Genomic DNA, 11,626 nt, shown 5'->3' on the forward strand with positions numbered 1-11,626 from the left:
GCACATAACAACAACAACAACAGTGTGGTGGTGGTGTTGGGAGCTCTGGTGTAGTAGTGACTAAGGCATTTGACTACTATGCAGAAGGCTGGCGGTTCAGGTTGTGCAGTCTACTTCCACAGTAATACCGCCTTAGAAACCCAAGGAGGGCTCGCTATAAATCGGAGCCGACTCAAAGCCAGTTTGGTTTGGTTTTGGTATTGTGACTTGCAGTTGCCAGGACGCAGACTCCTTGACTCCGGCGGCGCCTTTGGATTGGCGGAAGAACGTTGCTCTCGTTGCTCTTATCCGAAGCAATGAGAACGCTTATGCGCAGCTAAGTGGAAGGGGCGGGACTGAACATTTTCTTTGACCAACCGCTTTTCACACATTCAGCCTCCTGACCGCGTAGGTAGTAAAGTAGTTGCACCTAATCTCTTTTCTAGTAGGACCGCCGGGTTTTCCGGTTAATTTTTCTTTATTCCGCTTCCGGTAGAGGCGGGTAGGGTCAAGGAGCTCTGAAAGTCATTTTTGTGCGACTGATGTTTTTATTTCCGGTCTATGGGACCAGGCTGGGATTTACTGCGGCTCGCAGTCGCTACCGGCACTTCCGCCGCCATCATGTCAGATACCGATAGCGATGAAGAGTCGACTGGAGGCGGTCCATTTTCTTTAACTGGTTTCCTTTTTGGCAACATCAATGGAGCCGGGCAGCTGGAGGGGGAAAACGTCTTGGATGATGTGAGGGGGTGGGCGTGGGGTTAGGGATGGGGGTGGTTGCGGCCAAGGAGCGTAAGTAGGGTGAGGAGACTAGGGGATGCTTAAGTAACGAGAACTGAGCACGCTGTGAACCACTCTGAAAGGGCACAGTTAGGTAACCTAAGAGGAACGGGGTGGTATTCTTCTGGGCATAGGCTAGGGAGGCACAGATACTTCCTGTGGTCAGGGGCGCGAGTGTGGGTTGCTTTGGAGATAACTTTCTACCTGACCAGACACTAGCAATAATTTAGTAAAATTGCTTTCAAATCGTTACTGTGGGAATCTTGGAGAATCTCTAAAGCTTGTCTGCATTTCTGACATCACTGACCCAAGAGTGCTGGACAGAACCTGATTCAAGCCCCAACCGTTAGAACAGTGAATGTTCAAACCATCCGGGCAGATCTTTTCTGGTCCTAGTATGATCTTTGGGAGTAGCTCTGGTAGCATAGTGTCTAAGGCACTTGATTGCTAACCAGAAGGCTGGCGGCTCAAACTATCAGCCACTCCTCAGAAGGAAGGTTGGGTAATCTACTTCCGTAGTGATACTGCCTCGCAACCCAAGGAGGGGTCGCTATGAGTCGGGGCCGACTCGTCGGCACACAACAGTATGATCTTTACCTAGTTTTCCCAGTGTGTTCATTGACATTCGTGAAATTGTTTCCAGTGTCCAACTGAAACTCAACCTACTTTCATTCAGGTTAATTTTCTCAAGAAGTAAAACTCTTAATGTTTTCCCTCCCCCAAAACACACAGAATATAGCAAAAAAGTCATGTCTTGCTTTTTGTAATCCAAATGACCTCATTTGTTTATTCAAAGAATTCCTGTTACATTCTTTTGGTCTTGGTGGTGCTTCTTTAAAAATCTTTTCATACATTTAAAGTGTGGTGACTGAAATTGGACATGGTTCTTTAATAAAGATTGGATTAATGTGGAATTTAGTGCAAGATTTACTTTACAGCTCTTGAATGTGATGCTCCATTTAGCACACTGCAGACTCATTTTTCAAATGGATTTATGACTTTGTCGTGGACCAGGGAAATGAACCTTGTGGTGTGGGAAGTTTAGGTTTAGTTGTTACCTTCGACGCTAATGCTGTCCTTTTTTCAGGAGTGTAAGAAGCACTTGGCGGGCTTGGGGGCTTTGGGTCTGGGCAGCCTGATCACTGAACTCACGGCAAATGAAGAATTGACTGGGACTGATGGTGCCCTGGTGAATGATGAAGGTGAAGCCTGGGTCATGGTTAATAAAGTGGGGGAGGAGGGTAGCCACTTGTACATGTACTTCTAATTGGGAATTGTCTCAGGGAGAGTTACTTGCTCTATGTTGAGGATCCCCCCACCTCCGCCTTTGTTTCTTCTTTTTACTTACAGGTTGGATTAAGAGTACCGAAGATGCTGTGGACTATTCAGATATCAATGAGGTAGCAGAAGATGAAAGCCGAAGATATCAGCAGACAATGGGGAGCTTGCAGCCCCTTTGCCACTCAGGTGATTCTTTGATGTTATTGGCATAACATTCCAGGGCATTTTCCTGTTTGTTGAGTCCAATTTTGGCTCTGGTTTTCATGCTTTCTGCCACTGTTTCTGCTCTCTATACCTTTGCTTCACTTTTGTCCCTTTATTAGCTTAGTTACAAGTAGCTCCTGTCTTTTGTTTTCTGGGGCAATCACACCATACTTAGGCTTTTTATTTCTCATGCTGTTCACTACCAAATTCTTGGAATGCCAAGAATGATAATGCTTTTCTTCTTGCCTTCTGGTATTTGAGTACCTATAGATTTAATGGCATTGTTGCAGATGCTATTAAAAGTTACAGACTTTGAAACAAACTGTCTTTGCCAGCAAGGGATTCATAGTTTAAGAAAGATTAAGTATACAACGTCATATATAAATGAATATGTGTATTTATTGGCTAAAATTCTGTTAATCATTCAGCTACCTATACACTGATAGGATACACTTCATGGCTTGCTTCGCTTTTTCTCCCTGCTATAAGGAGCTCTGATAGCATAGTGCATAAGGCATTTGACTGCTAATCAGAAGGCTGGTGGTTCAAATCCGCCAGCCACTCCTCAGAAGGAAGATGGGGCAATCTACTTCCATAGTGATACTGCCTCGGAAACCCAAGGAGGGGTTGCTATGAGTTGGATCTGACTCGACGGCAGTGAGTTTGGTTTTGGTTTTGGTTATGGATGATTTAGGAGGCCCTGGTTGATGTAAATGGTTAATGCTTGACTGCCAGGTGAAAGGTTGGAGGATTGATCACATCCAGAGGCGCCTTGGAAGCTGGGCCTGCTGATCTGCTTCCAAAAGATCATGGCCTTGAAAATCCTATGGAGCACTTTTTCTTTGCACACATATGGTTGCCATTAGTCGGAATTGACTTCATAGCAACTAACAACAGCATTAGGGAAAGATATTGGAGATTAAGAGATTGATGAAGGAGACAGGAGTGTAAAGTCACAAGCTGGGAAAGTGAGGATAGAGGTGGTATTGATAGTAACAAGAGGGCATTTGAACAAAGTAAAAGTTATTTCAGTGTGATATAAGAAAACCAAACCTGTCAAGTTGATTCCAACTCATGGCAACCCCGTGTACTGTAGAGTAGAACTGCAGAACACACAAGATTTTTTTGGCTATAATATTTAAAGAAACACATTGCTAGGCCTTTCTTCTGTGATTTCATTGGATGGGTTAGACCACCAAACTTTAGGTTAATCAGACCAAAATATCAAACCCATTGCTGTTGAGTCCAAATCATAGTGACCCTTTAGGACAGTGTAGAACTTCCCCATAGCATTTCTAAGGCTGTAATCTTTATGGAAGCAGGCTGCTACATCTGGTGGTCTCAAACTACTGATCTTTCAGTGATCAGCTGAATGTTTAATCACTGCACCACTAGGTTAGTAGATGAGTGCAAATTGTTTGTGCCACCTCAGGACCTTGTGATAAAGAGCTGTTGAATATCCAAGTGGAAAGATTCTTTAGGCAGCAGAAGATGCAGTGGAATTGTAGAGATGGAGAAGTCAGGGCAAAATACATAGATTTGAATTTAATCTGGATACAGATGATACTTGAGAAGGGGAGTGGTGAGTGTGTAGGGGAATAAAAGCAAAGTGTTCAGGACTAAGTATTTAGTGATGCCAGTGATTAAAAGGGCAGTGGAAAGAACGAAACTACAGAAGGTAGGTAGAGAAAGTGGAGAAGAAAGTCCAGTCGTATAGGAAACTGGCAGTGCAAAGAGAATGTTGAGTTCAGTTTATGAGATTGAGCAGGGTGAAAATTAAAAACAAAAGAGGATTTGCCTATGGGATAGTTCTACTCTGTCCAGTAGGGCTGCTATGAGTCAGAATCGACGTGATAGCCAAAAACAAAACAAAACAGGATTTGATCAGAAGGAGCCAAAGGTTTCCAGTAGCTTGTTAGCGCCCTACATTCCTGTGTTAGACACTGTATATAGTCTTATGATGTTTGTCTGTATCACAGTGTCTTCTAAGTGCTTCATGTGGTGCTTTAAATTCTTGAAAGGGAGCTCAGGACTGTTGTCTTAACTTTTTGGATATTGAGATCACCATCTTGGTCTTATTAGATTATGATGAAGATGACTATGATGCTGATTGTGAAGACATTGATTGCAAGTTGATGCCGCCGCCCCCCCCACCTCCAGTACCAATAAAGAAGGATAAGGACCAGGATGCTATTGCTGGTGGTGAGTAGAGATTGCTTTTGTCTAAAGATCAAGTTTCCATTCATTAGTTTAGACATTGGCACACACATAAGGGGCTGTTAAACAAAATTAAACTGCTAGGAAAGAATAAAACTTGTAGAAATGATTCATTCATATGCTCTTTAAATGGAAGTTTTAAAACAATTGGCTGGCAACAGTATCTTCACACGCATTCAAGATAAAGTTGTTCTCAAGTCTAGCTGCCCTTCAAAATCACCTCAAGTCTTTAAAAAATAATTTCTAACTCTCACTCCTAGAGAGTTTGATTCAGAAAATTTAGAGTAGAGCCCAGAAATTTTTAAGTGTTGTCCCCAAGTGATTTCTCTTGCAAATTATCTGCATACTGGTGTGTGGAAACTACCTGTTTTGATGACTGTTTAAAAATAAATAGTTAAATGGGAACAGCACACTAGGATGCTGTAGGATAAATCATATGGAACCAATTATCAGGTAGAGATTTCAAAGGCTGATAGAATCTTCAGGGATCATCTCACTTATCCCTGTGCATGTAAGAGTAACATAGGCTAGAAGACTGGGGAAGCAGTATCTTTGGTCTTCTATATTTCCAACTCATAGCGACCCCTCCTTGAGTTTCCGAGGCGGCGTCACTACGGAAGTAGATTGCCCAACCTTCTTTCCGAGGAGTGGCTGGTGGGTTTGAACCGCCAACCTTCTGGTTAGCAGTCAAATGCCTTAGGCGCTACGCCACCAGAGCTCTTAAGAGACTGAAGTTAACCTAAATTCCTCCCCTTGCATTTTTAAGCCATTTCCTTTTTAGTCTTCAGGGTAAATATCATCTTAACTTTATGTCATAGATCTTATTTTATGCTAAACAAATGTCATTGTTACCCTGTGGGCTCAAAAAAAGAAAAGATTGTGTAGCATATGGATCCCTGAACTACACATGATATTGCCTGATGTATAAATTAATACATAGTTTGATATTGGTCACATTCCTTTAACCTCATATACTTATAGAAAGTAGTAAATGTAGTAATAGTGTTTGTTTTCTCTCATCACAACCATAGGGTACCAGGTACAAGGTGAGTTGGGAAAGGTGGGATATACTGAGTTGGAATGTTTTCTTGGTTACATACTAGTAATCTGTATGTTTGAGATTGTAACCCCTTCCATTGAGCTGTGTGTGTGTAGCCTAGAGTGGGTGTTGGTTGAATTTGAGGAAATATGCTCACAGTTATATGCCATAGGGGTTTCTCTTCCTTGTTGCAGTGTCTGAAGATGGAGAAGGCATCATCTTGCCCTCCATCATTGCCCCTTCCTCTTTGGCCTCAGAGAAAGTGGACTTCAGTAGTTCCTCTGACTCAGAATCTGAGATGGGACCTCAGGAAACAACACAGGCAGAATCTGAGGATGGAAAGCTGACCCTACCATTGGCTGGGATTATGCAGCATGATGCCACCAAGCTGTTGCCAAGTGTCACAGAACTATTCCCAGAATTTCGGCCTGGCAAGGTACTTTGTATGGAAAACACCCACATTGCAAACCACTGACCTCTTCCGAATACTGAGTTCTGTTGTAAGATGATTGACATAGAATGGAGAAGACCTAAGGGTTTCTTTATTTAGTAACGTTGATCATAGGAGCTCTTTATAGTATATTAAGTCTTTTTTGTGAAGTTGTATACCTTGTTGGTAAATGTGATTTATGCCATTCTCATAAGAAATTGTCCTGTTATCTTAAAAGAATGAATCCAAATTATCGAGGGATACTTCTTCTTTAGTAGGTGTTATGAGTTCAGTATTCCTTGTCTCTCCCCTACAGTTGAGTAGATTTTCCAGGGAGTTTCCAGACCCATATACTGCTCTTTTCCTGTCTGGCATTGAGTCTGACAGTAATGTGTTCTGTGTTTTAGGTGTTACGCTTTCTACGTCTTTTTGGACCAGGGAAGAATGTCCCATCTGTTTGGCGGAGTGCTCGGAAAAAAAGGAAAAAGAAGCACCGTGAACTCATACAGGAAGAGCAGATCCAGGAGGTGGACTGCTCAGTAGAATCAGAAGTCAACCAGAAATCTTTGTGGAACTATGACTATGCTCCGCCACCACCTCCAGAGCAGTGTCTCTCTGATGATGAAGTAGGCAAAATAAAGACCTGGGATTAAGGCCTACCAGGGGAACAAATGAGTTCTTCCTATCTTATGTCTAGTTTAGAAGTAATTCTTAAGCAGGCAGAATCCTGTGTTGATTATCAATGAGTAATCATGAGTTCAATCCTGGTGGTTCCCCCTTCCTTATTATAATAAAAAAGTATGGCGTTTGGGGGAGCAGGGGATTGATGGTAATGGACATACTAGTGAATAGGAATGGGGGAATGATAGGCATAGTGTGCCATGATATACTTCCATTGCTTATATTTTAACTCCAGATAAAGTTTTTTGTTTTAAAAATCATCCTGATGGCTTTTCTTAAGTTCCCCTCCTGGCTATTCACTCCTTACAGTTTAGGACATCTGGGATTGAGAAATCTCCTCCTCCTACTTCTTTCCTCTGTTACAGATCACAATGATGGCACCAGTGGAGTCCAAGTTTTCCCAATCAACTGGAGATATAGATAAAGTGACAGATACCAAACCAAGAGTGGCTGAATGGCGTTATGGGCCTGCCCGACTGTGGTACGATATGCTAGGTGTCCCTGAAGATGGTAGTGGTTTTGACTATGGCTTCAAACTGAGAAAGACAGAACACGAACCTGTGATAAAATGTAGAATGATGGAGGTGAGCAACACTGAAATACAAGAAAGGAATTGGTATGCCCAGGGCCTGTCAATTTTACTACCTTTTCAGTTGTGAAGAGATACTGGATAGGATTTCTTTGGTGGGATATTTGGATGTTTAGTGCTTTTGCTAGGAGTTCTGGTAACGTAGTGCCTAAGGCACTTGACTGCTTAACCAGAAGGCTGGTGGTTCAAACCCACCAGCCACTCCTCAGAAGGAAGGTTGGGCAATCTACTAGTGATAACGCCTCGGAAACCCAAGGAGGGGTCGCTATGAGTCAGGTCCAACTTGATAGCACATAACAACAACAACAATGCTTTTGCTTGGTATGGTATCACTTTGACAACTAGAATCCCTTTGCAAGAATTCTCTTTGTAAAATGAATGATGTGCTGTACTAGGAATGGGAGGAGACAGATACTCCTCCGATACCAGGTGGTTCTCAAGTCAAAGACCACTTATGTATCTCTGGTGTGGGATTAGAAGTGGAACTGTGAGCAGTCAGTCATTTGTTGTTCTTCCCTATTTTCTATAGGACTTCAGGAAGCTTGAGGAAAGCAGTGGCACTGATCTTCTGGCTGACGAAAACTTCCTGATGGTGACACAGCTACATTGGGAAGATGATATCATTTGGGATGGGGAGGATGTCAAACATAAAGGGACAAAACCTCAGCGTGCAAGCCTGGCAGGCTGGCTTCCTTCCAGTATGACTAGGAATGCCATGGCTTACAATGTTCAGCAAGGTGTGCTTCCATGCCAGCTATGTCCAACACACTACTTTCCAACTCAGTCATTGTAAGCAGGCTCAGCTATATTTTGGGCTGCTGAGGGACAACGAAATATTTTGATTCAGATCCCTTATTCTAATCTAATAATTTTTTTTATTACCCTATTGATGAGTTAAGATGGACTCTGGATTCTCGTTAGAAATATTTGAAAGCCACTTTGAAGTTAAAGATCTGAACTACAGCAATGCTTTCTTTAGCTATATACTCTACTTTTTGTTTTCAAAGCCCCTTTGTCTTTATCTTTCTAGTATTTGCCTTTTCTCTTCTTAACTAGGTTATTAAAAAAAAAAAAAGAAAGGTGAGCCATGGTTAACATAGAAAACTTTGAAAATATGGTACAGTGCTCCTGCCCCTAATAGTCCTACTTTCCAGAGATAAACAACTATTAACTTTATGGTGTATTTCCTTTGAGTCTGTTCTGTGTGTAGTTGAACTTGTTTCTGTATAAACAGTTTTTTGTATACTCTGCTTTTCACTTAAATACTTTTCTGTGTCATTCAGAGTTTTCATAAAAATTTTTAATGACATGGAAAACTCATTTTTAGTGGGGAAAAAATCAAGATAGGAGGTGACATACTTGGTACACATTTGTATAAATGAAAAAAAGGCAAAGTGTATAAACATAGAAGACTAAAAGGAAATACACTAAAGGGTTCACAGTGGTTATTTCTGATCTGTAAGATCCCCATAACTTCACTTTTCTTCTTCATACTTTTCTGTATTTTCCAAATTTTCTTCAATGAACTTGGATTACTTTTATCATTAGGAGATAACACAAAACTGTATGTAATAGGTTTTTTCCATTACCATTTTTTCTAAATAATTTATTGGTTGCGCAGTATTCTTATAGGGACATTTTGTGATTTATTTGCCATTTTATAGTTGTAATATATTTTACTGCCATTTATTGTTACCATATTTTATCATTTTTTACCATAATTTATTAGTCCTTACTGTTAAATACTGAGACTGTTTAAATTTTGACTATTATAAAAAAATATTGCAGTGACACATTTGCTACATTTTTAAAAGAAATATACTGTGTCCAGTTGGTTCCTTTTCAGTAGCTACATGAGTAGCTCTACTAACAGAGCTCCTTTTCCCTTCCTTCCAGTCATGATTGAAATGGGCATAAATGTTTTGTCTGTTATTTAGGGTTTCCTCTTTCTGCTTTAACTAGGTTTTGCAGCCACCCTGGATGATGACAAACCTTGGTACTCCATTTTTCCCATTGACAATGAGGAGCTGGTGTATGGACGTTGGGAAGACAATATCATTTGGGATGCTCAGTCCATGCCTCGGCTATTGGAGCCTCCTGTTTTGACACTTGATCCCAATGATGAGAACCTCATTTTGGGTATGGTACTATCAAAGGCCAATGTTCCTTCTTCATCTTTGACAGCCTGCTGCTAATATTAAGGGGCAGGAGGAAATCAGAAGAGTTGGAGAAGGTCAATACTAGATGCTTCCAGGTAGCAATTTGAGAGAGCCAAGTTGGGGCTATCAGTTTTTAGTATTTGTGGATTGTTCAGAGACAGTGCATAAGAATGTTGGAAAGTAACCCCTTTGAAATTTGTGAGGAGTGCAATTTGTTTGGTAAGAATGAATCACAGAATAGAAGTGGTCTCAGAATGCGAGATTTAGTTAGAAACTGCAAAGGTATCAGTAGGAAAGGTGAATCTTCAGGGATGGCCACTCCAGAGTGATTTATTTCATTCTCAGAAATTCCTGATGAGAAGGAAGAGGCTACCTCTAACTCTCCCTCCAAGGAGAGTAAAAAGGAATCATCACTGAAGAAGAGTCGAATTCTCTTAGGAAAAACGGGAGTCATTAAGGAGGAACCACAGCAGGTCTGTGAAGGGAAAGGGGGCTTGGTGTTTCGAAGAACCAAGAAAGGTAATGAAAAAGGGTAGTTTAGTAAGGTTTACTGTATTTGATGATCTATCATTAGAACATGTCTCAGCCAGAAGTGAAAGATCCATGGAATCTCTCCAACGATGAGTATTACTACCCTAAGCAACAGGGTCTTCGAGGCACTTTTGGAGGGAATATTATCCAGGTAAAAGTAGCATCTTTTCTGTGGTAAGTGGGGACCCACTGCTTTGTTCTGATGAAGGGTATGGTTAATCTTACCTAGGCTGGAGGTAGTATTTAATTGAAGCCTTTATATCTCCTGTTTTTAGCACTCAATTCCTGCTGTGGAATTGCGGCAGCCCTTCTTTCCCACTCACATGGGGCCCATCAAACTACGGCAGTTCCATCGGCCACCTCTGAAAAAGTATTCCTTTGGAGCACTGTCTCAGCCAGGTCCCCACTCAGTTCAGCCCTTGTTAAAGCACATCAAAAAGAAGGCCAAGGTATGAATGAATCCTGGTTGGAAGAAAAAAAAGACAGCGGGGTACAAATTGGGGAAGTAGACTGGATGTTAGATAATACCAGGGGATTATTTGTTTTCTCAGATAAGATATGGCATGGATGTTAGGAGAATGTCTAAAATACTTAAGGGGTGAAATATGATGACAACTTTCAAAATTGGTCTAGCACAATCTATATGTTGTGTTGTTGTTAGGTGCCATGAGTCGTCTCATAGCAACCCTGTGTACAGTAGAACGAAACGCTGCCCAGTACTGTGCCAGCCCCATGGTCCTTGCTATACCTGAACTCATCGTAGCCACTGTGTTAATCCATCTTGTTGAGGGCCTTACCCTTTTTCGTTAACCCTCCACTTTACCAAGCATGATATCTTTCTCCAGGGGATGGTCCCTTCTTACAACATGACCAAAGTAGGTGAGATGAAGTCTGACCATTCTCATTTCCAAACAGCGTTCTGGCAGCCCTTCTTCCAGGACAGATTGGTTAGCATTCCTTGCCAATACCACAACTCAGAAGCATCAACTCTTCTTCTTCAGTCTTCCTTATACATTGCCCAGCTCTCATATGCATATGAGGTGATTGAAAATACCATGGCTTTGGTTAAGTGCGCCTTAGTCTTTAAGGAGGCATTTTTGCTCTTCAGCACTTGAAAGAGGTCTTTTGCAACAGATTTGCCCAATGCTACAATACATTGTCTGATACCTTGACAGCTGTGTCCATTGATGTTGATTGCAGGACCAAGAAATATGAAGTCTCTGACAACTTCAATCTTTTCTCCATTTATCATGATCCTACTTATAGGTCCAATTGTGAGAATTTTTGTTTTCTTTATATTGAAGTGTAATCTGTACTGCAGACTGTGGTCTTCAATCTTCAATAGTAAGTGCTTCAAGTCATCCTCAGTTTCAGCAAGCAGAGTTTTGTTATCAGTGTATTGCAGGTTATTAATGAGTCTTCCTCCAATCCTGATGCCATGTTCTTCATATACTCCAGCTTGGATTATTGAGTAAGTGTGGTGATAGGACACAACGCTGACACGTGCCTTTCTTGATTTTAAACCATGCAGTGTCCCCTTGTTCTGTTCACATGACAGCCTCTTGGTCTATGTACGGGTTCCTCATGAGTACAATTAAGTGTTATGGAATCCCCATTCTTCTCAATCTTACCCATAATTTGTGATCCACACAATCAAATGCTTTTGCATAGTTAATAAAACACAAGTAAACATCTTTCTGGTATTCTTTGCTTTGAGCCAAGATCCATCTGACATC

General features: G+C 41.4%; 1 protein-coding gene across 1 annotated transcript in view; it reads left to right on the forward strand.

The window, feature by feature from the left end:
* Window positions 1-540: 540 nt before the first annotated feature.
* The window catches only part of LOC103212552 (transcription initiation factor TFIID subunit 1), a 133,982-nt gene continuing 122,896 nt past the window's right edge, over window positions 541-11,626 (forward strand). The window contains exons 1-12 of the mRNA XM_042783385.1: window positions 541-720; window positions 1,847-1,961; window positions 2,110-2,226; window positions 4,327-4,446; window positions 5,695-5,936; window positions 6,338-6,556; window positions 6,977-7,195; window positions 7,730-7,937; window positions 9,163-9,339; window positions 9,705-9,832; window positions 9,934-10,041; window positions 10,166-10,339. Of these exons, the coding sequence (XP_042639319.1) occupies window positions 541-720; window positions 1,847-1,961; window positions 2,110-2,226; window positions 4,327-4,446; window positions 5,695-5,936; window positions 6,338-6,556; window positions 6,977-7,195; window positions 7,730-7,937; window positions 9,163-9,339; window positions 9,705-9,832; window positions 9,934-10,041; window positions 10,166-10,339 (2,007 nt within the window). The remainder of the gene's footprint in view (window positions 721-1,846; window positions 1,962-2,109; window positions 2,227-4,326; window positions 4,447-5,694; window positions 5,937-6,337; window positions 6,557-6,976; window positions 7,196-7,729; window positions 7,938-9,162; window positions 9,340-9,704; window positions 9,833-9,933; window positions 10,042-10,165; window positions 10,340-11,626) is intronic.

This window comes from Orycteropus afer, unplaced genomic scaffold (genome assembly GCF_000298275.1).
Source record: "Orycteropus afer afer isolate SDZICR_OR568_19922 unplaced genomic scaffold, OryAfe1.0 scaffold01002, whole genome shotgun sequence".
Classification (NCBI taxonomy): domain Eukaryota; kingdom Metazoa; phylum Chordata; class Mammalia; order Tubulidentata; family Orycteropodidae; genus Orycteropus; species Orycteropus afer.